At 39.9% G+C, this 26,461-nt stretch overlaps 1 protein-coding gene across 9 annotated transcripts in view; it reads left to right on the top strand.

Annotated features, from left to right (window-relative positions):
• NAV2 (neuron navigator 2) overlaps positions 1-26,461 on the top strand; it is a 223,392-nt gene that overhangs the window by 188,061 nt on the left and 8,870 nt on the right. For 5 of the 9 annotated variants that reach the window (XM_037402735.1, XM_037402740.1, XM_037402738.1 and 2 more), the window contains 17 exons: positions 2,969-3,021; positions 5,079-5,102; positions 5,222-5,296; positions 9,767-9,850; positions 10,468-10,579; positions 11,273-11,418; positions 14,032-14,204; positions 16,764-16,917; positions 17,432-17,591; positions 18,087-18,187; positions 20,016-20,111; positions 20,270-20,438; positions 22,475-22,710; positions 23,958-24,112; positions 24,608-24,679; positions 25,176-25,372; positions 25,766-25,884. In XM_037402735.1, the coding sequence (XP_037258632.1) occupies positions 2,969-3,021; positions 5,079-5,102; positions 5,222-5,296; positions 9,767-9,850; positions 10,468-10,579; positions 11,273-11,418; positions 14,032-14,204; positions 16,764-16,917; positions 17,432-17,591; positions 18,087-18,187; positions 20,016-20,111; positions 20,270-20,438; positions 22,475-22,710; positions 23,958-24,112; positions 24,608-24,679; positions 25,176-25,372; positions 25,766-25,884 (2,126 nt within the window). Of the gene's footprint in view, positions 1-2,968; positions 3,022-5,078; positions 5,103-5,221; positions 5,297-9,766; positions 9,851-10,467; positions 10,580-11,272; positions 11,419-12,002; positions 12,024-13,634; positions 13,644-14,031; positions 14,205-16,763; positions 16,918-17,431; positions 17,592-18,086; positions 18,188-20,015; positions 20,112-20,269; positions 20,439-22,474; positions 22,711-23,957; positions 24,113-24,607; positions 24,680-25,175; positions 25,373-25,765; positions 25,885-26,461 lie in introns of all 9 variants that reach the window. The other 4 variants (XM_037402734.1, XM_037402739.1, XM_037402736.1 and 1 more) reach the window with 2 other exon arrangements.

The raw sequence follows: 26,461 nt of genomic DNA, 5'->3' as shown, positions 1-26,461 counted from the left end.
GTCTCTGGAGTGTGAAGTACAGTCATGTTCTGGCACAGCACAGCATGTAGGTCAGAATGTTAGCCAGCCTTGCGGTACATAATGCTTTTGATAGGAACGGTTTCAGGGCTGGGGAGATGCCAGCAGGAACAGTCTCCAAATTATCTAGAACTTCAGGGGAAAAACCAGCCTAAAATGTAAGTGGTCTCTGGGCTATCCAGTGGCCCCACTTCCCTGGTCATCGGTCTTCCCAGGAGCTGTGCTGCCACTGGCTCCACCGTGAGACTTCAACCTCCTGGAGAGAAAGGAATTAAATTCATTGTCATCAGGATATACATTTTTATTCCTTTTTGTGCTACTGACTGCAATACCTGTTGTTCTTTCTGCTCTTTGGACAGTTGATCACAGCTAGACCATTTCTTTTCTAACATTAAAAATGATACATGCTTGCATATGCATTTATAGTGCTTTAAAATACTAGCCCCGGAACAATTTGGGTTTGTAGCCTGCATGCAGATGCATGTTAACTGCAAAAAACAGGAATCACATCAAGAGCATAACTGCCTTCAGGCTTCTAATTAAATAGCCTTAAAGTAGCCATCTGCAGATACTTTAAAATGAAATTGCACAAAAATATTAACTCCTTAGTTGTCCTGGAAATCAGAAATCTCAAGTCATATACACATTCAAACGATGCAGTGGTAATGTTTTACAAGGCAAGAGTGTGATTCCCAGAGTTATGTGTTCTTTCCCTGTTTTCATTTTGAGCTTGCTTTCCTCCTTTAAAGCCCCAATGTGATCTTAAAAATTCCAGTTGATGCTAACTCAAAAATGCGCATGTCCCAGTCCAGTGTAAGATCTGTTTCTTCTCTGGCCAGTTGGTATGGTTGCTTTTTTGAATACATCTCTGTTAGTAAAAACTGCACAAATGAAGAATATAGAGAGGCAAGCCAGCAAATAATATTATGTTCTCTGTGTGAGTCCATTGGTGGCCCTGCACAATATTGCCTATGCTTTGGGCTTTCCATCCTTAAAAAGGCGGTCCGAAGGGTAAAATGCAGGTAAAAAGAAAAACAATTAGGAGATCTTAAGTGCATAACATCTGTTACATGAGGAGGGTTGAAATAGCTTAGGAATCTTCGGCTTGGAAAATTGATGACTGAAGGGTGATAATATATAATTTAGTGCCCTATAAAGAGGTTAGTTATCCATCACCTCTCATATCACAGGGTTGTGGAGACACGCAAGGAACTTACTGACTGATTCAGCAGCAGAATGAGATTTCTAAACACAAGAGGAGATTTTTGTTACAGGCAAATGTGTTGGTAGATTCAGAAGCAGTTAAGCAAGGTAATGGTAGAGACATCACGGTGACTGAAAAATAGTGGGCTGACTGCAGTTTCCATCTCAGGAATTTCCATCTCTGCTGATTCCCAGCAGATGCAAAGGTCTACCAGGGAAAATCACTGGTTATCTGCCGCCTCCTTGCATTCTTTTCCATAAACATGCACTGTGGTTGCAGCCAGCGATGGAGCACACGATTAGACAGACCCTGGGTCTGACTCACGCTGCTTAATTTTATGTACTTAATACAGTACAGTCCTTAACATCTAACTATAAAGATCACTTTAATTGAAAATATGATTAACCAGAAAAAGCAAATGGCTGTGAGGTTTTTTTACTTTCTTGTGGGTTTTTTAAATAGTCTTAAACTCCTCCAGAAGACAACTTAGACTTTGTTTACTTCTTATTCCAGCCTTGCCTTAGGATATAATGTCAGTGGGAAAGCAGAGCCCATTTATTATGAATGTAGGAGAATTGCAGTAGGTAATTAGAGCAAAATGGCAGTTTCTCTAAACTTTTTTTTGGGCTGCAGGATTTACATGAAAGAAAAAGTGATTTAACACGATTTCATATGATTTGTATGAAGTTACCTGAAGTTTGAATGAAAGTTTCAGTTTAAATGTATCTTTTTCCTAAAAATAAAAGTAAAGGAAAGTAATTTTGCGTGTTTCAGTAGCAGAAAGAATAGCTTTAGGTAGTTGTTTTTTTTAATAGCATGATCAAAAGTAAAGTATGTTACACATAAATCCTAACACACCAGGGTGATGGTGACAGCCTTGAGAACAACAATGTATATGTATATCTTTTACTGGATATATATTTAAATGCAAAAACTGCTTGAAATGGATTCTTTTCCAGAAGAAGTTTTATAGCTATGTTTTCACTCCAGTAATTTTCCTATGAGAGAATGAACTTTGCCTTGTTAAAGAAATGTCATTGCTTTAAAGAAGGACCAAAAAGCCCTGCAGGGACAGGGAATGTTCAGCTCCTCCATTCCCGTGATACAGCTCCCTTGTAGTCAACAGAAGGAAGATACAGCTAAATTCAGAGGACACTTCAGAGCTCCAAAATTAGAAAACGGTTTGTGCCCTGGGTGCTCCACGTGTTCTCCTGGAGCATCTGGTTGCATACTGGAGCCTGGGTATTGTGGTCATCTTGGGACATCTCCATCTCGGTCTGCTGCCTAAACAAAACAACCCGACCCCTCAATCTATCTAAAATTGATGATGAAGTACTTAAATTTACTTTTGTCATCTCTTCTGCATTTCAGTTCATTTGTGGTTTTTTTTAATCTTGAGTGAGACCTTTTGCAAGAGTCTTAAGATAAGCTGTCCAGAGAAATACTTATTTCTGAACAAATCTTTATCAAAAATTCTAATCCTCTTGACCATACCTCATTTTCCCAAAGAACAAGGATTATTAAATTGTTAAAACAGCTTTACCAAATCAATATGGGTTCTATTACCTAGCCATGCAGTCTTCAAACCGTACATTATTGGTGCAATAATATAATTTAGTTTATGATAGATGATGAAATTCATGGAAGTATTTCTTCAGTAGGCTGGTTGTTGGCAGTGGATGATCTATGATGATCCCACTGTGTTTACTGTGTTTATATTCACTGTGTTTATTTTCTTTCCTTTAGTGCATGGTTCTTCTCTCTCTTTGGTATCCAGTACATCATCTATTTATTCAACAGTGAGTATAATGAAATGAACAATTTGGGTTTACTGATCAAAATTATTGAACTGACTGGTCTTACTGTGCTAATTATTTTTACCATTCAAGGGGGAAGGGAAAAAAAGCACTTTTCATTTGGTTATGTTCTGAATACTAGCAACAAAAGAAATTTTTACATTCATAGAGATGTCTGTGGATATTTAGCAGTGTCTTCATTAAACACAGACATCAGTGGCCTAGAAGCAGCAGTTTATTTTCTGAGTCAATATTTTACAACTACACTAAACAAGTTTTGCCTCAAAGGACCTTGGTAGATTTGAACATTACCTACAGCATCCCAGAATTTCCTGGATAAAGTCATTCCAGCCTTGTATTAATGATTTCCTACTAAAGAATTTTTGAGTAGGTTTTTTAATGAACAGACTTTAATAATTCTATAGAAGCCATTTGTTCACTCTACCAGTAATATTTTCTCCAAAAGTATGTATTTTTGGGGGTTATCTGATCCTAAAATAAAGCTTTACTGGAGTTTGAAAATACGGGGCGGGTGGGGTGGGGAGGGGGTGGTGGCAGTTAATTGCATGTTGCATTTGCTTATTTTCTTCTAATAGCCTCACAGAGCATTTTCCATTTAAACCAACACTGTGGAAGACATTGTAAGGCTCTACCTGTGCTGTACTGGGAGGTGAGGTGGCTGCAACGTGCAGACCCCATCTCACCTAGCTCTCCTCTAGCTCGGGGGGGGTGTGTGTGCAGCAGGCTCCAGCCCAGAAGTGTTTGGCACTGATGGTTCATTCCCAGTGGCTTTGCTGCTGTTAATATCCAAGCTAGCCAGATTAAAGGTGGCTCGTGTATTCCTTGGATGATCTGGTCACGCTTCTGGGCGTTTCTTAAAGCACAACCTTTTTAAAAAACATTGCACAATAAATTCTTCTGAAATACGTGTTAATTGAACAGGATCTTCTATTTCAAATTCTTGTGCAAGTATGATGCATCTTCACGCTTACCACACATCCCCAGCTGAAAGAAGCGTGTGTGATACCAGAGTACATGGAAGACCTTGTACAACTGGCTATGAAGTCTGTCAAGACAGCATAGTGTTACTTAGCGTTATTTCACATACATGTTTCACTGTCAGGCAGCTACACGTGTAACATTCCCTTAAGACCTTGATAACAATTTGAAGATACCACCTTTCATTATTGACCTCGCCTCAAGCAAGGCTCATAGGAAGCCAAAACAGATAATGTATTGGAAGGATGGAAACCAGGTCTTTTGCTCTGGGCTGTTGCTCATAACCATGAGAGCCACAAGGAGAGCGCTCAGCAGCTGCTGTCTGAGCTTCTGGTTTATGTGCTTGCTGCCCAGGCACAAGTGGCTCTTAGTAGCGTGGTTTGATGGGTATAATTTTCATGGGGGCTGGTAGTGGACATGTTTACGTAACGACAATGGAGTGTGTAACTTTCTACCATATACTTCTCTCTAGCTGATAACTGTGGTTAGAAAGAAGCCATGGTAGCCACAGTTTTACCATGCAGACCACAACGGGTGGTCAGTACATCCACTTTGCATCCTTGGATAACTAGCGGTGTGTCCTCAGTTTTTCATCACTACAGTGCCTAGGCAGCACTCAAGTGAGAGCAATTTTTTTTTTTCCCGCATCACTTTGGAATGCAAAAATATCATCTCAGTCATGGGAGGAAGGGAATTGCCTAGGATCAGCCATGTTCTGTGGCAGGCCTGGCTCTTCAGAGCCTCAGGCAGGCCCTTGGGACCAGAGCTGGGGCTTCACCCTTCCGCAGCGCAGAGCAGAGGTGTGCTGGCTGGGGCTGTGACGTGGAGCCCAGACGCCTTCTGTGGGGAGAAGCACTGTACAAGCAGCCTGCCTGCTTTTTCCTGAAGGGTAAATAAATGAGGAAAATATCTTAGATTCAATATTGATGTGAGAATCCAAAATAAGGAATTCACATTCGAGTTCTTGAAACACAAAAAAGAGTACTGAACTGTTTTATAAATTTGTCAGGCTGGTTGTGCTGTAGTATCCTCATGTATTTTCCTCTATTTTTATTTTACAGCCTGAAGAGAAGTGCCAGTCAGAGGTAAGAACACATCATGTTTGACAGGCATTACTGTTCTGTCAAGACACTCTGCATTTCATGTCTTGCTATTTTATTTCTCCATGTTACGGTGCAGTAAAGTGCTCTCTTAAAATATGTAGATTCGCAAGCTACGAAGAGAGTTGGATGCATCTCAAGAAAAAGTGTCAGCTCTGACAACTCAGTTGACTGCCAATGTGAGTACAACTCTGAGAACAAACACTAATAGGGAATGCATTTAATGCACCAATTAACACCCCAATTTTTCTAGGTGACAAAAAGATTTCAGGTGTATGACATAGGGTTTGCGTTACCTGTGTGTTTAGAAAAATAACAGCATGCATGTGGGACCTTTCCAAAAATAGCATCCTCTGTCCTTCTGAGTTGTCTTCTGCCTTTCTTTAACTACTGAATTATAATATTCATTTGGCTTTATATACATGTAAACCATCTTCAGATCTGAGGAAATCATTGAAGGACAGGGTCTTTTTTTATGAAGAGTGTCTTACTTTGACATTTAGGTGGGATGAGGTTATAACTGGTAGGAATAAAAGTCGGTAGAAATGTGGCTTGAAATGCATTATATTTTGCTGTTGCATAAAGATGTTGGCTAGTGGTGTGATAGGTAATAGTAGCATAAGGGGCTCCGAGAACTAATTTAAAGTTATGCCTTAGGAGTAGAAATACCTGATTTTTAACCAATGTAGACAATACTTCTGCTTGTTTCCTCTGAGGAATTTGATGGATAAGTAATAAGTAAGACGCTTGGAAAAAAAAAAAAAGATTTGGAAGCCAGGAGGTGTTGAAGCAACACTGTGTGTGACCCTGAGCAAGTTTATTTATGCATTCTGTGCTGTAGTCACAGATAGCAGAAACCTGCAAAACAGGAGCTTGCTAGAAAAATAAGCAATTCTAGAGTAAATAAGCTACAAATGACTAGTCATCAAATCGGATCATACTGACATCCTAGTTTGTGGGAATGAATAAACATCGGAACACATGCTACTGAAGAGGGCATTGCTGTCCCTCAGTTCTCTGAATAGGTGGAACAGGAAACTTGGCACAGTAAAGGGCAGCTTCCACCTGAGCCCTAACACCCATCACAAGAAGAATTCAATGGGAAATCTACTGTGGTGTTCACAGAACATCACAGAAGCGGGCTTCCAAAATGGAAAGGGAAAACCAAGAACACCGTTAACAGAGAGGTCAAATAAAAGAGCTTTGACTGCATGTATTCAATCAGTCACTTCCCCAAGAGTAAAAGAAAAAATTTTCCGAAGAAGAATCTTCCAAAAATTAAATCTTATGTTTGCCATTCAAATATAAAAGGGACTGGATACGTTAGTTGGTTTTCATCCAGAAGCCTTTTTTACACAGGAGAAAGCAGGACCAGACTCTCTTGCATACTTTTTTTTATCGTGTTGTTTAATAACCCAGCTTGTGTCCTTCAAACAAAAGACTTGTCAGCTGTGCGACTCCTCCAGCTCTGCCACAGTTTTGTTGCATTCACCTACACATGATGCTGACATGCAGCAGGCTGCCACTCGGCGCGGAGGTAGCAGCCCAACTCCAAGAGCAGTGAGTAGCACAGGCTACTCCCCAGCTGCTGTTTATTTGCCCAAATACTTGCATCGTTACTACCACTATCTTCGCAAGGAATACTTTTTAACATATGCTGCTGTTCATCTTCGTTTATTTGGGGGTCTTTTTGTCATTTATTATTTTGATAATACACCATTTTTTTGCTTCATTCGCTTTGCTAACATTTTGTAGGTTTTTTTATTCATGCTATTTAAACTTCTTAGACTTGGACCTGCCCCTTATTTCTCCAGGAATCAGCAACAGCCTGCTGCAGAGATGTTGCTAGAGCTGTCCTAGTAACTTAATTCAGTATCTATCCACCTCTTTTCAGAGAACATGCTCTTTTTCCATGTAAAAAAACAGGTCTGTTTTAAAGAAAAGGTTAAGACTAATAAATGCTGTTTGTTAAAACACTGCCTTATGGATATTTCCTTTACACATAGTTTTTTTTTAATAAAATGCTTTTAAGTTAGTTAGTTTGAATTAATCTCTTTAATTTACTATTTTTTTTCCTGAATTTTCCTGTATAGACACTGCAGCTTTTGATGCTTCTCAGGCCATCAGGGGCAAAAATTTGAAAAGATTTTGCTCCAACCAGGAAGTGAAGATAACTCTTTTCCATAGCTCACTGAACAATTTCCAGAGAGGAATAATTTCAAGGTGCCTGATCTGGTTTTGAAAGAGCAAGTTTTCCTTAAGGTTCAGGTCAAAGCATTAGGGGTTTGTATCCCATTATTAATTCATGAGGTCCTGCTTGCCCATTTATCTTTAGCTTTTGCAAAATATTGCTGAGGATTCATGAATACCAGTTTTGTTGTTCCCTGTTCATCCTCCCCAACAGAGGCTTTGCAGCCTGTGTTTTTAAAATAAATATTTAGCTTTTCATACATGTGTAGCGTGAGGGTTTAAATTACTTTTCCCGATTTTCTCACAGTCTCAGCTCTGCTTGTTTTTATAGGGGCTGACGGGAACAAGAGATGCACATCCCCGTGTTATTGTACTGCTTGTGTTTGTTTTCACTGCGAATGTGAGAACAGTTATTTAGGATAAATCAGCTGTGTACTGCTGATGAATAAGTCTGGAACAGCTCTGTGAAAGGTTTTGCTATAGAGAATGTCCTTTTCCGCTTGGAAAGGTTGTGCACAATTTTACTTGTTGTGTGTATAGAATTACATTTAACAGAGGAATAAAATATTATTTTCTATCGTTAGCGTAGAATATTATGACTAATGAGGCAAATATATATTGAACTATGCCTATGTTCAGCTATTTGTGCACAAGTGTGTACATATACATGTATGTCTATAAAACAGTGCCATGTCATGGCGCTAGAAACCTCGTCCCCTTTCATCAGGTTCCTTTCCATCTTCTCAATCTACTTTTCCTTCCTCTTATTTATCATTTTCAATACCCAGCTGATGTCCTTAGTATAACCAACTTAGGGTTCTCAGTGCTTCATGGGAAAAGAAAAAAGGGGAGTTGGCCAAGCACCAGGAGGTTTTGGATGATATTTCACAGATGGGCCTTGATTGCAAGCAAGCTGCACTCAAATAATATTGGAGAAGCCTTTGAGTTAGGTGCAGGCATATCAGCTGGTAAAGCCTCTGGCAGGCTGGCTACCATGCGGCAGTGGTCCTGTCTCCATCATCCTTACCCTTCTCTGTGCAGAGGAGACATCGCTGGACTGAACTCACTGACTTTGCTTTCCATTCTGCTGTTGGGGTAGCACAGCGAGAATCTTCATCTCTGTGACTTCCAGCATCTTTTTGCCTTAACTGTCCCCAAGGGAACCTAGTTGGAAGGAAGTTTCTGCCTGGCTTTCCTCTATCTAAAAATTTGCTGTATATTTTATTTACTGTTTTCTATTTTATTTTACTTAGGAGGGTACTTAGGTATCTTTCTAAAACTTAGGAGTGATGTTTTAGGTTTTTTCATATTTTTGGGGAAAAGATTTTAACTTTTTGTGAAAAGCTTTGTGGCGAGAGTTACCTTAACTGTGTGAGGGTACCTGCAAACCATCACTAACCTTCCACATGCTAATGATGGCCCACATAAAAAGTCAAAGATTGTCTGATTTCAGAAAAGAATGGCAGGAGATGTTTAGAAATATGGATGGATTTGCCTCTTTTTCCCCTCTACATTTTTTGTGATAACAGATCATTTCATGTCACTGTTTGCTGTAGTTTGGAGACATGGCTAGATAACCAAGGACATCTTTCCATGCCTTTTTGGTATCATGAATACTTTCAGATGACAAGGTGTATTCCCTGTATCATCCTTCAAAAGCCTCAGTTAGTTAATCTGTGAGATGTTTCCCCAAAAAATTGATTCTCGTATGTCTTTCTATTTCAATAAAGTGGCAAAATATGTTTTCCTTTGGTCACCAGATCTGAGCAGCTTTAAACAATTGAGCAAAGTGCATGAACTAGGTTAATTTGAGATGTGGCTCTTCAAAGGACCTTAACTCGTAGGGACCCAGGAGGTGATTTTGTTCTTGATGTATTCTGGACATAGGGTGCACATTTTACAGAATACATGAGAATTCCAAACTCAAAAAAAAATCCCCCTTTGCTGCTCTGTTAGAGTATGTATGAGATAACTGCCCTGGCCATTGAAATCATGGCATCAAAGAAGTGGATGTAGCAGCTGACTGAGGAGCCACCTCCAGGAAATCTCCCACCAGTGTGCCAGCTCACAGTATTACTCCTACGTCTGTGTTTTCTAAAGCGTTTGGTAACAGCTGCTGCCGAGCAGGGCATGGTTTATAGCCTAAAACTGCATCATTTTATGGTGTGCTGCTAGTAGTAGTTACACATGAAAGGGCTGTAATTTTCTAAGATTTTGAAATTGGTCTGTTACCTTTGGCATTTCTAGTTTTCCACAATTAAATTGTTCCCAGTAATTTGTTTGCAAGCATTTTCACAATGTATGCTCTGCTCGTTTGACCTTTTCTCATCAGTGTTATTTCCTCCGTATCACTTAAGCAACAAACGATGCAGTGCGCTAGGTGGTCCAGGTCACTACCTGTAGAAGAATTCTTGTTTGGAGGGAGAGAACAAACTACTTAGTTACGGTTTGACTTTCAGGCTCACCTGGTGGCAGCATTTGAGCAGAGCCTGGGGAACATGACGATCAGACTGCAGAGCCTGACAATGACAGCGGAGCAAAAGGCAAGGTTGAAAAGTACTTGGGGGAGTCATAACTTATGTTTCCAGCATTGCTGCTCGTGCTCCTTCCATAGGTGTGAGGGACGGGGGAAGTCACATACGCTGTTGGCCCTAGTTTCCTCAATTGTGGTGAAGGAGTAAAATGTAATAAAAATTTTGTGTAAAACACTCATTTTCGCAGTGGGCTGTTGTGGCAACTGATCAGCTTATTCATATAAATTGTTGCTTTGGATGCAAGTCTTCGGTATTGCATATTTTTAAATAAATTTCTTCCCAATGCATCCACGCATGTGCATGTTGAAGAGAAACACCAAAAAAAATCCTTGTAATACAGGCAACATTGGGAGTTTGGACAGTATACTTGAATATATGTTATTTCTGTATTACACAGGATGTACTTTCTTGGGGGAGGGCTATCATAATAACCAACCTGTTTTGCAGCCTACTGAGGGTGTGTGCTTCCCCAGGTATACCAAACCTCATTTACATCTCCTTGTACATACACATTCCATAAATTCTCTATCAGCTACCAATACTCAGATTGAAATGTGGCTTCTCTGGAGCAGTTCGGTATCATCTGCATTTTCCAGCATATCACTGTTATTTTTTCCTTATCCAAGGACTCAGAACTGAATGAGTTAAGGAAGACAATTGAACTACTGAAGAAGCAAAATGCTGCTGCCCAGGCTGCCATCAACGGAGTCATCAACACCCCTGAGCTCAACTGCAAAGGTGAGAAGCAAGCACCACATAGAGCAACTGTGCTGTGCTCATGAGACTTTAAGCCTCTCGGTAATAGCTGATGTAACCGTCAGAGATCAGCTTTGTCTCATGACCGTGCTCTAGGTAATTCTTGGGTACCAGGTGGGGATTTGAGATGAGTGTCTCTGTAAATAGTGTGATAAATTCTATAGAAGTAAACGGATGCGTTAGACACATGGGAAGGCGTTTTAACAAAGCTTTTCCACCTTCAGTGTGAGCTCACTGAATTTACTGTGAGTGTTTAGTAACCCACCCATCTTGACACTGGTGTGAAACAGCAGGGAGCAAAGATCTGCAGTTAGGGCTGTCAGACACTTGGCTTTATTTTCCTTCATGTTGGCTTTATTTTCTTTCATGTTTTCAGTAATTTCCAATATAAAGTCTGCATGCAGGCCTGTCTTATCACACCTCTTACAGTTATCCCAGTAATTTACACTGGGATAAATTGCTGAGGAAAGGTTTGAAGGGTCTGGGTCTGAGATTTTAATCTCTTCACGAGAGACAAGGATTAGCAGCACTGCTTCAAAATACGTGGTGCATCCATTGGAGTAAAGCAATTGGCAAGGGCTTATTGCCCTAAATGTGTCTTTGAGATTGTGTTATTAATACCAAATATCAAATTTTGACAAATGTAATTCTGACACCATCCCCATTCATATTCAGGACCTGGAGCTGCTCAGCCCACAGACCTGCGGATCCGAAGGCAGCACTCTTCGGATAGTGTCTCCAGTATTAACAGTGCTACCAGTCACTCCAGTGTGGGAAGCAACATCGAGAGCGATTCAAAGAAAAAGAAGAGGAAGAACTGGGTGAGTGTATTTTAACAGATTGTGTGAGCTTTATATCAAATTGTCAGAACATGCAGGGTGAAATCTAGCTGCTCCACTCCTCCTTCCTCCCCTCGCGCAACAGGTCAGCACAAGGACTATGCGCTCTTTAAATCCTGTGTAAACTCTCTTTTGAAGGCTTAATTGAATCACAAGTGATGTATATGCTTGTGTTGACTCTGCATAGGATTGAATTTTAGCTTAACAGCCAAAAGGCCAGTCTTAAATTAGGAATAGCTGTCAAAGATCAGTTCTGGCTAAAAGTAATGTGGTGTCCAACCCCTTAGGGAAAACTCAACGTCTGTCATTAAAGTAAAACAAATCCACAATGAGAGATCATTCTTGCCTTTTTTTTTTTTTTTTTTTTGGCTCATAGAGCTTTCTTTTAAGTGAACATGTTAAATGCTTTAAGAACTCTGTTTTCAGCATTACTGTGAAGTTCTGCAACAAAAAAAATATCAATCTTAAAAAATGTATTGTGATGGACATTTATTTTGCAAGATTTTGCAGTACTTACTTGTCATTTCCCATTTTTCCTTCTTTGCTGATCATGTACTATGTACAAGGTACCCTGTACTGGAGGAAAGGTACATTATATTAAACTCCATTTTCAATTAGACCAGAACTGCCTTAGTGACCTAGTCTGATTGTAGTTTGGACTAAAGTCCCTAGGTGCTTTATTGTAGCCAGTAAAGCAATCCACCCCTTCCTTCCCACTGAATTTAAATCTCCCTGGATCTTTTGGGTGGACAGATAAATCTGTACAGATACAAAATGTGGTTTGAGCTGGTAAAAGCTTGATTTGTATTCGCACAATATCCTCTCAGAAATGTTTAATGAAACTCCTGAATGGTAAGAAACAGCTTCCTGAGCAGGTTCTTGTTCTATTTTCTCTCTTATCCCAGTGGTTCCATTTTGATATCTTACCAGCTCCCTCGTAACAGCAGAGTTTCCACTCTGCCCCTTAAATAATTGGTTGAACGGAAACAATGCCATCTCTAAATCCTTCTTGTGCTGGATTATACATTAGTTACAAAGTAAATTGCTGTAACTTTTAAATTGCTAGTAACTCTTAATATGTGACACAAACCTTTGTAATGGTTAAGCCTTAGTTAAGGTACACACTTAAATTTTTCCTTAGCTCCTATTCTTTGTGATTGTAGCCTAGTAGATACCGTCCTACGTCAGCTTACACTTCTTATTCATCAAATGACTATTTTTAAAGAGGGTTAGGGAAACATTTCCTTAATATAAAAAGAAATAAATGAAGTTTTCATGAGGTAGAAGAAACAGGACGGTATTTTTATGGTGTTATTAAAAATTAACACGTCATTTCTGTAAAATGAAGATTGGGAATTAAATCAGTAATTTACTGAGAAAAATAGGTAATTTTCTCTGATTCACATATTGTTTATTCCACAAATACTGAGGAAGTTCTCAGCCAAGATCTTTTTGTTATATATAGAAACAACGCAGCTGTCCATTCAGAGTTTTCATTCATTCAACCAGTTTTCAACATTTGTCACTGTAGGAGTCTGTAAAAATAACTTTCAGCTCATATTAAGCCAGCCTGTTTAGAACATGCAATTTGCATTAGCATTTAACAGTGTTCATAGAGTGTTCTGAGTTGGAAGGGACCGGTGACAATCATCAAGTCTAAACCTTGACTCCACACAGGACAACCTAAAAGCTAAACCATATATCTAAGAACATTGTCCAAACACTTCTTGAACACTAACCAAAGTTTGGGGATAACGTTAGTTTAACCACGTGAATGTTCATTCTTTTTGTTGTTTGAGAATGGCTGTCGCATGAAAAAAAGGGGGTTTTAGCTGCAGGTAGGTAGAGAAGATGCAGTCTTTTCACCTGGTGAAATACCTGTTCCTGCAGGGAAAATCAGTGTTAACTTGGCTGTTAGCCAAAACATTCTGTGTGAGCTAGGGAGAAAACACAGTTTTAATAGTTGAGAGATTTGGGTCCAGTGTCTCCCTCAAGTAATGCAAAAAATGACTGTATGTCCTTTGAACACCTGGTTTTGGAAAATACAGGGTTCCAGTTTTAAAGCAACCGTTGGTCTTTCTGGATTACTGGTCATGTTTGTCTTAGAAATCCAAAGCTTTCCTTATCACTGGCTTTATCTGGTAAAACATGTCTTTTTTCCTTCCCCTACTTCCTTTTGCTTGCGCTTCTTCCGGCAGGTCAATGAGGTAAGGAAGACCTACTTTAAATTACGAGATACGAAGCTAACCCATCCATTTACATCACTAACCATTTCACCATCATTAACCTTGTCTGAGCCACATTACGTTATGTCTGCAAGTTGTTACATCACTGTAAAGCTCATTGCACTGAACAGAATTTGCTATAAAATAGTTACCTTAAAAATAGGAAGCATTGATAGCCTGTCCTATTGACCTTATTAATCTCAAAAATACTTAAGGAAAAAAAGCTTTTTTTTATTCTTTCTTACCTGTATTAAAACATATGGCTGTATCACTTGGAGCATTTGCATGTTAGAGTTTTTTTACTCTGTGTCTTCTTTTGCCTGGTTTCGGTCTTAATGATGTGCCGACTGTTGTGGTCTTGTTTTTTCAGTTACGCAGCTCCTTCAAGCAAGCTTTTGGTAAAAAGAAATCTCCCAAGTCAGCATCTTCTCATTCAGATATTGAGGAGATGACTGATTCGTCATTACCTTCTTCACCAAAGCTGCCACACCATAACTCCACTGTTTCAACACCGTTGCTGAGAGCTTCTCATCCCAATTCTCTGTAAGTGATTTCTTTACATTTTTTAATAGAAAATGGAGGGGAGAAGCTTCTCACTGCATTGGTAGAGGAAAGGAGAAATACCATGCTTTGGAAAGATCCAGTGTTTTCCATGCTAGCTTTACAGGACATCTCTAGGCCGCTTTACAGAGAGAAGCAGAGGTCAAATGTACCCTACACCATCCTGTCTCCTTTGGTTCCTCTAAGATTCTGCACATTTGTATGAGCATGACGAGAGTCTTCCAGCTGTTCAGCCACATGCACTGCTAACAGCGGCTCTTTACTATGAGGCCACAACACAAGACACAGTGGGTCAAACAGATCGCACTTTCAACTATCCTGCCTATTGTGAATGTTTGGTAGTTGAATGAGATAACAGGCAGAGGACAGAAAGGTTGAATTTGTATGTTCAGGGAATTAAAGATATGTATGCTTGCTCCCAACCCAGTACCTTTGCATTAGTGTCCAGAACCCAGTCTCATTTCATCTACTGTAGTATAATTTAATATTTCATTGGGCTGCTCTTTCAGCAGAACATATTGAGTATGAGGAGTATTTATAACCAGGGTGACTTTGAAGTGCAGAATTAATTGGATCTCTCGCTGTTAATGAAACAAGCCAGGCCAAGTCTGGGATTTTGTTTTCCCTGCTGGCTAAAGACAGCACATATTGTACTAATCTGCCATGATGAGCTCCCAATTAAGTTGACAAATTCAGATAAAGGTAAAGATGTACTGGAAGTCAAACAGGGTGGTTTAGTGATACAGCTGAACTCGTCTAACAGCTTGTGCCTGATGAGTGGAGATGATCCTCTCCACATCTGTACCTCCCTCGCCACCTGTGCCTGGTCCTTCCCTTGCACTGGCTCCGCTACTTCTCGGACAACTCCGTGGAGCCAGTGTGACAAGCTAAATTATGTGAAAAATAATCTGACAGAAACATCCGCATGGAGGTTTTTATTCCCTGAGTTGCTGGGTTGGCTCAGCTCAGGGGTCTGATCAGACTGATGAGCACCAGAGCTGGCACGAGCACAGGGGCATGACAGCAGCACAGCTGGGGGAAGAGGAGGGAGAAATAAATACGCTCCTGTGAGTAGCAGCGAGCTCTTGTATGGGCTCATCTGTATGGCCAAACCATACCCTTCAGCTTGTATGTTTGTATGAGAATGAGGTGTAGACTCCAAAGCCAGGACTTCTGCTCTGTGCTTAACTCACTTGGTGTTCATGGGGAAGGTCACAGGCAGTCTTCCAGCTTTGTTTTGACCAAGTTAAAGAATTGCCTTACCGCACTGTCCTGAGCCTAAACTCACATTTTAGAATGTGCTTGGAAAACTTTGTAAAACTGATTTTACGTTAATTCTATGAGTAGCTTCGTCACTTGAGGAAAAAAAAAATATACAGAAAGTTGTAAGAGGCAGTATTGTGCAACATGTAATTGCCAGACAGCCGTGTGACCTTGTAGATGGCATGCAAAGCTTCCAGCCTGATTTCAGATCAAATGCATTTGAGTAAGTACCCAGACTTGAATTTTTGCCCATCGCTCGTTTTCACATGAAGAGGTGAAAACAATAGCAATAGTTTCCAGCCATATAATAGCGATGAAATGTTAGTAACAGAAGATAATCCCCCATGTTTTGTGGGTTTTTTTAAGTTTCTCCAGTTTCTTGAGCCTAACTCACTGAGGTTTTGGTGACTAGAGCAAATTGTGCTTCAGAAATCTAAGGCCAGAAGCTTGTCAAATGATGATCCCATCTATCGTCAGTTAAAATGCTACGTGCATACATCTCTTGACAGGAGAAAAGAGTAAATATGTGAACTGGAGGAAGGATAGAGCACAAATAAAACTTGTGTGTTTTGGCTTATTGGGTTTCTGGTGGGGAAAGCGTCTCTCATTAACCTGATTTAGGGAGAGACATTTTAAATGGTATCTCCCTCAAAGCATGCAGCTGTGTAGTTGATCTTTATATAGATACTTATGAATGTGCTGAAATGTTACTCACCCAGAATCTTTTTTTGTGGGAGTAGGGAAGAAAAATGCCACCAAAAAATTTTTAAGCATGAGTGCTTTAAAGCAAGCAGGAATTTATCACGCTTGAATAGGTGTAGAGTTCCAAAGCCCTCCAGAACAGTTCAGGGAAACCCAGCTGTGCACACCTGGTGAGCTTTAAATCTGTCTGTAAACTCATCAATCTCCAACCAGCTGCTGTTACTGCCTGCACCCCCTTAATTTATTTAGATTTTGGCTTTAGAAGTTCTCCTTTATGGTGACTGCCATGAAAAAAAAATGAAGATTATCCAGCAGAAGATGATTTCCCGAATTCTGTTTCAGATGCTGATTAAAGAAAAATAACCCTCAGACATATATATTTCACTAGTCTCTAATATTTCCATGACCTATTTAATATCTGATTTATGGTATCACAAATTCAATAAGCCAAAACTGTTGCCTGCTTCCTGCAGAATAAAAAGGTTTTCTTTCTCCTTTACTAATAAAAGCTGGAGAAGCACCACCTGAAAAGTAACAAATGGTCTTGTTCAGCGTCTGTTTTTCAATCTTCTCCAGTATTTCTGAATGCACTGACAGTGAAGCTGAAACAGTCATGCAGTTACGAAACGAGCTGAGAGACAAGGAGATGAAGTTGACTGATATTCGTCTAGAAGCCCTTAGCTCTGCTCATCAGCTCGACCAGCTTCGGGAGGCAATGAACAGAATGCAGGTAAGGCATAACCGCCCCAAATGCTGCGGTCTGTGGCGGTGTGTTAAAGGCTGGCCAGCCTGCTGCACAGTAGAGAACTGCAAGAAGGTAAATCTGAAGTTTTTGAATGGTTACTAAATAGTTGTGTTTAGCTTTGTGCCAGTGTTAAACATATTGTACCTTCATTAAAAGTCAGCTGGAACACATGAATTCTGGTGCCCTCAACTCTGCAGCTCTGTTCCAACCCTAAAGACCTTCAGGGAGATCATTTTGTCGATTATCAGCAACCTCTTAAAATGCTCCCGTGCTCTCTCCCATAATGTAGCTGCATTTCAGTACTTAGTGAACTCCCCCCATTTACGCTTCCTATACTTTGAAAAGTTTCATGGAAGGGACATTGTAAGAATTAAAATCATTAACTTGTTAAAAATATATTATGAAATGGCATTTCTGCTAAACGATTTTTTATTCTTAAGTTAGTTATGTTGTTGTCGTCTTTCACTGTGCCTTCTAACTGCTGACTTGTCTTTTCAAGAGTGAGATTGAAAAACTAAAAGCAGAAAACGATCGGCTGAAATCTGAAAACCATGGCAGCTGTAGCAGGGCTCAATCTCAGGTTTCCATTTCATCCTCCCCAAGACATTCAGTGGGTCTCTCTCAACACAGTTTGAACCTGACGGAGTCAACCAGTCTTGGTGAGTTTAATGAGCAAGGCTGTGGGCAGGTTTTATCCTGCACTGGGAAGATTTGCTTTGGTTAGCCATGGAAAAATGAAAGCATGAAAATTATTAACAGTTGAGGTGTGGAAATATGTCAGGAGCTGGCACGAAGCTGTCTTTTAAAATGTCGTCATAGTTCTGCTACGCCCTAGGTTGGAGTTGTCCAATTATGACCTCAGCTGCGGAGAGTCATGTTTAAAGCCATTTAATGGTGCACTTTCGCCAGGGGATATATCATCGGAAGGAAAATACAGAGTAACTGACTAATAATTTTCAATGACCTTCACTTTTTAGGAGTGATACTGGTAGTTGGGAGGGAAGTCAGTAAACATGGTTCTTGTGTTTTACCTGGGGGCACGCGAAGCCCAGATGTGTCGTGGTTGACTGCAATAAATGTGTTGGTGTAAACCAGAATAGTCTTCGTTGTTATTAAGATACAGCTGTGAAGCTGTTGATGTTTTCTGTTCGCAGACATGCTGTTAGATGACACTGGAGATGGCTCTGCCCGGAAAGAAGGAGGCAGGCACGTCAAAATAGTCGTCAGCTTTCAAGATGAAATGAAATGGAAGGAGGTGAGTTGTGTTTCGTCCCCAGCTTTAAGATGTAAGTGACTTTGGCACGTGCCAGAGAATTCAAATCCAATTTGTTTAGGAGGCTTTTATTTGCAAAAGGCTTTTCAAAATTTTCTCGGCAAAATAGTTCATTGATGTATCACTAGTGATAGACAAGGCACTTGGCTCCCTCCCACCTGAATGGAACTGCTGAGAGTCAGCGCTGCTGGTTCAGGTTGTCTCATGGACTCGTAGCTTTTTATTTTGCAGTTTCTTTTTGGTGCCTCAGCGCTGGCCATGAACTGTGTCAGTAACACAGGATTGCTAGACTAGACTGTGTATCGGAGGCGTAGGTGATAATGTAAAATTTAAGCCTTTCAGTAGTAACTCTGAGAACTTGAAAGGCCACTCTTTCGGCATCAAGGAAGTTAGCAGGCTAATCTGTGCCTTGGGATAACACCTGGTTAAGATATCTCAGAAACTGCACAAAGCTCTTGGGTCCTTCTGTTAAACTTCAATAAAATTTAACTAATAATGAAAATGATCCAATGTGTCGATAGAAGGTGCACCAACATGCTAGAAGCGCTAATATTCTAGAAGAACTTAATGGATTTAGACTGGGAGATCCGTACCTTACCGTTCTAGTTCAAGTTGTCCTCTCTGGTACAAGTATCCCATTTGGAATGCCATCTTTCAGACATTCTCCATTCACAAGTAATGGAAAGAATACTGAGTACCCAAATACATTTCAGATATTGCAAAATTGCAGCCCACCTCACGTGCGTACTGCGTGCATACGTGCTGCACAATCTTCACGAAGCGCTGACCTCGCCGTCTCACTTCATGAGTACCTGTAGAAGTGTGTTCAAGAAATAATTTGGTGTCTTTTGCAAGGGGAGGACAAAAATTTGAATAATCTGTAATAAAATGACTCAGCAGCTCTTTCCATCAAATACCAATTTTGTATTAATAATGACAGCCTGTGACAAGCCAATTAACAGGAAAACTATATTGCTAATTCTGTTGGACTCCACTGTGCCCGCAGTCAGTAAAGGTGCCATGTGGAAATGATTCCTTATGTTTTAGTTGAACTTGAAGTCTTACGATAAAAATCAGGTTTTCTTCATTGAATGTTTCACAGTGTATGCAGCTGAAGGACAATAGAAAAACAAGGTACATTTGGGTTTTTTATCTGCCTTAGAAATCAGAAACAAAATTATCAACTAAAATGCTGTGATGTACCAAACATAACAAAGAAGTTGTTCTATATAAGCTGCCTCTATTTTATTACACTATTTATTATTTTATTATACTATTCATACATATAACCATATATAATTTATATTTGTTTGTGTACATGTAGAGAGATATATATATAGATATACACACACATTTATCTATGTTCACAGCAGCATTTCTTGAAGTAAATAAGATAAACCTTGCAAATGCAACATACTTGATTGTGAAGGCGTGGAAAAGTGAACATGCCATGAGCTTTTTCTGCCTAGAATTTTCCTAAGAGTCTTTCTGTCTTTTTGCTAAGCTGTAATCCTCTCGGAGATCTTTGAATTGTTCATGGGTTGGTTAATAAATACCTTTTACTTAACATCAGTACTACTTAAGTATCCTTTAGATTTTTTTACTCCAACACTGTAGAAAACGTCTAGTAGAAAAGGAGGATTTCATGTAGCATTCAGAATTCACCATATAGAGTGGTAAAGATGCACCGTGATCAAAAAAAAAAAAAAGAGAGGAAAAAAAAAAGCAGCAGCATTTTAATTACATTAAACAGACTTGTCTGATATGTTTCGGATTTTATTAACTTAAATTCACATTTCTGTGCATTCAGGATTCGAGGCCTCGCACCTTCCTCATAGGCTGCATCGGGGTCAGTGGCAAGACCAAATGGGATGTTCTGGACGGGGTTGTAAGACGGCTGTTTAAGGTTAGCGAGTACAATTCACTGTGTGCCTGCATTCAGCGATTACATTTTGGTGGTACCCAGCAATATTTAACTTGCTGTGATTGTTACTATTATAACCTAGAGCAAAGTCACAGAGATTTCAGTGCTGGGTAACTTTTCGTGTCTCTTTCTCATCCTAGGAGTATATCATTCACGTGGATCCCGTCAGCCAGCTGGGACTGAATTCAGACAGTGTTCTGGGCTACAGCATTGGAGAAATCAAACGCACTAATAGTGCAGAGACACCTGAGCTGTTGCCCTGTGGCTATCTAGTTGGAGAAAACAACACTATTTCTGTTACCATCAAAGGTAATTACGCTTGACCTGTCTGTTGTAGTTCTCACTAATTACAGTTTTATCAAAGCTTGCTGTGTCAAGAAGCTCAGAGGAGTAGAAACGTTTTATTGTGTTTCTTTTTCCCGTCCCTACCTTTTATTTATTGGTCCTTCTATTTTTACTTGATAAAGACAGCCCTTTGAGTATGCTAAGTCCATAAATTGAGCAAATTTTCGGTCTGTAACAGTAGGAATAATCACACGCACAGCAGTTTTCTCCACATACCTTGAACTGATGCCTGGAGTTGTCCTAGCAAAGATATCACACCGCAAGGGATGTAGTGGAGTTTGAGCAGCAAAGTTCCTTCCAAATGAATGAAGCCTCAGAAATTCATTACCTCTTTGTAACAGCTATAGTTTTTATTTCCTTCATGCAGAGTAAAAAAAATCCTGATTTATCTTGTTTGATTGGTCTCGCTGAAGAGTCCCCCCTTAGGCACTAGTAAGGAGGCATCCCAGAATTCATGGGACACCTAAAAATCTGGATTTTTTTCAAAATGTGTGGTTTTCAGAACTCTCATCATTTTCATTATCTCATACTGATAAGCATTTAATGCTTGTATTTCTCATGTGGTTTCTCATTTGATTTCCAGAGAACCATTCTTATATGAAATCTGTACTTTGAAACTAGGTTTGAGGGGGAAAACCCTCAGCTGCTGCAGTTTGAATGTACATAGTTTGCTCAAAGTTACACCAGTGAAATCTACACCATAGATCTGCCTCCCGGTGGTAGCATGTTTGAGAGCATTGCCAAACACGCTGCAGCTCAACTTGGAAATTTGGCTGTGGCATTTGACTGAAAGCAGTTGGATTTTTGAAAGTTGGCGTAAAAAAACCCAGTTACCTTGGGTAGCAAATCAGTGGGCAGGAAGACAAAATAAGCCATGAAATATCTCAATTTACTGAGGCTTGCTGTGAACCCGGGGTATTTTGCTTGCTTACAATATACATTGTCTGATAGTAAATCCCAGTTGACATACTGCTTGAGTTCTGGGCATATCTGTAAAGCTGCGATCTGATTTTATGTTTAACTTGCATTGGCTTGAGTTCTACTTTGAAGGCTCGTATGTGATAACAGTTTTCAATAAAATAGAAACATATTTAATCAATTTATGGAGAATCAGTTACATATACCTTTGAGATATAAAGCTGCCTACATAAATATTTAATATTCCAAGTAACCATTGAGGTGCAAACATTTCTACGTGTGATCTGCCAACTTCCCTTGCTGCTGTTTATTTTGAAGCACTGTGTATTTTCCCTGAGCCAATTCTGCCTAAAGTGACTGCTGACATTGCGTAAATGCTTATCAGCAGGAGTTTTATGTTAGAAGCGATAACTATCAGCATACAGAGAAGGAGTTTAATTACGAGCGTTTGGGAAAGTAGGGGGAGTTGATGATAGCTGGGGTTTTTTGCCTAGCAATTCAAAAGTAAACAGGTAAATTCTGGATGAATGCGCACTGTACGTGGCAAAATACCATAAAATGGATGGGTTGTGTGTGAAAAACGTGGCCTGGAATCATTTAGTGTGGCAGATTGCCTAGGGCCTTAGACATGGTAGGGTGCAGCTGAGTCTTTGCAAACAGAAAGCTGAAGGAGGATCCGGGCTAAGCCCACAGATCATCTCGGAAATTGTTTCACCAGCTTTATGTGTGCTCCTCTGCACCGCGAGGGGTACCAGAGCGGGAGGGGATTTGTCTCTGAAGTGAGATACGGCTTGGTCAGGTCAGGTCTAAATCTGCTGGTTCTGAGAGTTATTTTGGGGGGTTCTCCTACTATTGCTGGGACCAGGTACATTCACAAAATCACATTTTTCAGTTCTTGGTTTGGCTATCTAGTCATTTTAACTAATTTTGATTTCTTCAGACTCCACTAATGGGATTGCTTTGCAGCATTGCAACTGTTTAGTAAAAAGAAAAAAAAAAACAAACTGTAACCTTTTAAAAACACAGGTGATTTGGATAAAAATTGGGAATCCCTCTAAATGAGGAATCTTTTCCTGTTGCAGGTATCTGCGAGAACAGTTTGGACGGTCTGGTGTTTGAATCACTGATCCCAAAGCCTATACTGCAGCGTTATATCTCTCTCCTGATGGAACACAGACGGATTATCTTATCCGGTCCCAGTGGCACTGGCAAAACATATCTTGCAAACCGTCTGTCTGAGTACATGGTCCTTCGAGAGGGCAGGGAGCTGGCCGAGGGCATTATTGCAACCTTCAATGTGGACCACAAATCCAGTAAGGTGAGGACACAGAAACCGTCTTTGCACAATTAATGCTACCATATATCAAAAATGAGAGGCTCCTCCTTTATTAATCCACCAAAAGCTGGTTTTAAATTTGCCTTTCTTTTTAAAGCATGATGTTAATCCTGAAGGGAATATTTTTAAGGTTTTCAGAACGACAGATTCACCTGATTATGGGCCTGAAACAGCAGGCTTCCAGGTGTATATCGAAACACCTAAAGGTGTTAGGATTTTTCAAGTGGTTAGGAGCCTGAGGATTGCCCAGGAAGTTAAAACACCTGCATAAAAATTCCCAGCAACTTAAGCAATCCCTATTGCATGTGGGCATTTTTCCAAAAACCCTCAAATGCATCTCTAGGCTGTCAGGAGTTTCTGCAGCTGCAAGTATCAGCAGCTGTAATCTGTGTGTGCTGGGTTTGAAGTGACTGTTGTCCAGACACATTCCTGTGCCGGTAAGGCATGTCTCTGGTTTTTTATGTGCTGCTGGTTTTGCTGAATATACCTCCATGAACATCTAGATTAAAGAAGAAGAAAAAAAAAAAAAGCTGTGTATTTTATGGCCTTAGGCACATTTTCCTCTGGAGGAAAGGGATGGTTGAAATTGTGGTTGTAGGCCAGCGGTATAATTTGAGGCATGCTATGGAATAAATGCTTTAAAGCTGCTGAGAGCATTTCAACCACACCCAGGCAGGCAGCAGCCCCGCAAGCTCATCCCTCTTTCATGGCATTAAGGAAGGCATCTGAATTTGGCCTCTGCCGAGGGATGCTGTATTCCAGATTAATGTTATCGGCTGTGTTTTGATGGAAACACAATTGCAAGAAGCTATAACAAACGTAGCTCGAAGGCGAAGTTTGATTTGGTATATAGAGAGTTGAACAAGTTCCTGAAAATAAAGAAAAATACGTTTCAGACACCTCTGTGTCAGATTAGGACAGCACAAATGAAAAAACATAAATCAAATGACAAAATCTTACCCTTCTTTAAAGCACTTTTCTCACTCAGGTTTTCTGATATAGTCTTGGAATCGTCAGCATAACCTACAAAAGAGAAAGTAAACCCTGTTCCTTTGTTTTCCTATGGAAAATGTGTGCATTTGTAACATACCAGGCACCTTTGCTTCAGATTTCGTTACAAAGCCATAGCTTATATATCTTAACTGAATTTTCAAGGAATATGAAGAAAACTCTTTCTTTTTTTTTTCTTTTTTTTTTTTTTTTCTCTTTTCTTTATATATGCTTTGCAGGAACTCCGCCAATACCTGTCCAACCTAGCAGACCAGTGTAACAGTGAAAATAACGCTGTGGATATGCCTCTTGTAATCATCCTGGATAATTTGCATCACGTTAGCTCCCTAGGAGAGATCTTTAATGGACTTCTAAACTGCAAGTACCACAAATGGTAAAGAAATAATATGAGAACACACTCCCAGTTTCAGTGCTGCAGTCAGACCAGTGCCACTGCAAAATGTGACCGCAAAACCCGACTCTGGGTTGCTTGTAAAGCAGACTGAGGTGGCTGGATTGTCTGTATCACAGACAGCGCTTCAGAGGAGGGGTTTTTTTCCTTCATGAAATGATCGATTCCTCTGAAATCAGTAATAAAAAAGTCCTAGAGGGTTTAGGTAATTTGCATTCTCTGCCTGCAGAAGATATTCAGTACTAACCACCCATTTTTAGTGAAAGATCCTGCTTTGAGAATTCTGTTCTGCTTTCAGAATTTGATGTTCTCAGAAGTCAGATCCTCAGTGAAGGATTTGGTTATAAGTAGCTACAAAAACCTTCTTTGACAAAAGACGTTTGAGTAACTTCTTTTAATGTTGAGATCTTGCTGAAAAGTTGCTTTTCAAAATTTACAGGTTTGATTTGCTTGACTTTTTTTTTTTTTTTTTGATAGTCCATATATTATTGGCACAATGAACCAAGCCACCTCCTCAACACCTAATCTTCAACTTCACCATAATTTCAGGTACTGTTTATTCATGTTTCTCATTTATGTTTGTGGGCTGGCAAGGGAGTAAGGGCTACTGAGGCATCTGAAATTATTCTTACCAGCTGAAATAGCAAACCGAGAGAGAAACACTGTTTGCTATTAGTTGCTGCCCAAACATGTGCAGCTTTGTTACGATGCTGTTACTGAAGTAAATGTGGTTCGTAAAACTTTCACTTTTCAGAGGATTGTTAAGATATTTGATCTTCTAACAAATTTTAAATAAGACAATATTTAGGCAAGGTGGATACCAAATGAGAAATAAGCTGAAACAACGCACAATACAAATTATTTCATCTAGTGAACTCATCATTCCAAAATAACTTCTCCTAGGAAACATAAGGGACTGAGCTAGCTATTTTTGATGATCAGCAGTGCAACAGCAGCAATAAATAATAAGAAAAATTTAGTCCAGAATAATTACATTCAGTAGCATGAAGGAGGAGTAATGGACTTTTCTGTTGTTCTGCCATAGATGGGTGCTATGTGCTAACCACACTGAGCCGGTCAAAGGCTTTCTCGGCCGTTTCTTGAGAAGAAAGCTCATTGAAACAGAGATCAGCGGCAGGATGAGAAATGCAGAGCTGGTTAAAATTATTGATTGGATTCCCAAGGTCTGGCAACATCTGAACAAATTCTTGGAGGCTCACAGCTCCTCTGATGTTACTATTGGTAAGTGCTCTGCCCATATGCCCAGGCAGATGTAAATAGGTGTATTTTATTTCCTTGTGCCTCATCAGGTAAAAAATGTTTCTTTAAAAGCCCCACTTTTAGATGGCAGTGTACTCTCAGGCAAACGGTACGAGAAGTTTCTTTTTTTTCCTTTTTCTAAGTCCTGGGTACGAACTGTGTTATGAAATCTGGTTAATTGTTTTCACCTTGAAGGCTGTAGTTTTTCAAGTTGATTCAGAGGATTTTTGAGCTCTCAGGAAGAGCAATTCACCAGCTGGCTACTTATGTTCTTTCATTCTTGGCTGCTTTTTCCAGAGAACTGGAAGTTGTTCTTTGATCCTATTTTTGATACGTATCATGATTTGAGTGTAATATCTTGATTTCCCTCTCCAGGTCCACGGCTCTTCCTCTCCTGTCCGATAGATGTAGATGGTTCTAGAGTCTGGTTTACTGACTTGTGGAACTACTCCATCATCCCCTATCTTCTGGAGGCAGTTAGAGAAGGGCTGCAGGTGAGCAGGCAAAGTGAGAAATCACAGCTCTTTTGTCTATTCAAAAGGCAGCAGAGCATCAGGCAAAACTGAGTAATGGCAACGTGTTCTCTAGCTATAACTTTACATACCGAATACCTGAATTTCTGTGAAAATGTAACCTAAATTGTCATTAATTTCAGGCAGAATTATTCTCTTCAAACTGTTTTGAAATATGGAGTGGAAGCACTGAAAATCCCGGCTAGATGTTTTGAAAAGTGTTCCCATGCCAAATTACTGACGGGGGGGGCAGTGTTAGACACCCAAATACCTTTCAATAACCTGTTCCAGAAGCATGCCTGAAAATTGTACTGTGAATCTGAAAAACATGTTTGTGGCTATTAACTTAGTTATGCAGGATTTTCCTTTGTAAATCAAATCTTTCAACAGAGTAGAAACAAAGCTGTGCATGGAGAGAAACATTAATGAGTGACAGGATCAGTGGCGGTGACATTTTGATTACTTCTCAGTCTACAGGATTAATGTTCTAGTAGATTGCTTCATAATTCTTTCAGAGACCATAGTGAAATCATTGATGCCCGTACTTAGTAACTGATTC

The sequence above is a fragment of the Falco rusticolus genome, chromosome 10 (assembly GCF_015220075.1).
Source record: "Falco rusticolus isolate bFalRus1 chromosome 10, bFalRus1.pri, whole genome shotgun sequence".
NCBI classification, from domain to species: domain Eukaryota; kingdom Metazoa; phylum Chordata; class Aves; order Falconiformes; family Falconidae; genus Falco; species Falco rusticolus.
Note: the sequence above shows the minus strand (reverse complement) of the source record. Positions and strands in the feature narration are given on the sequence as shown.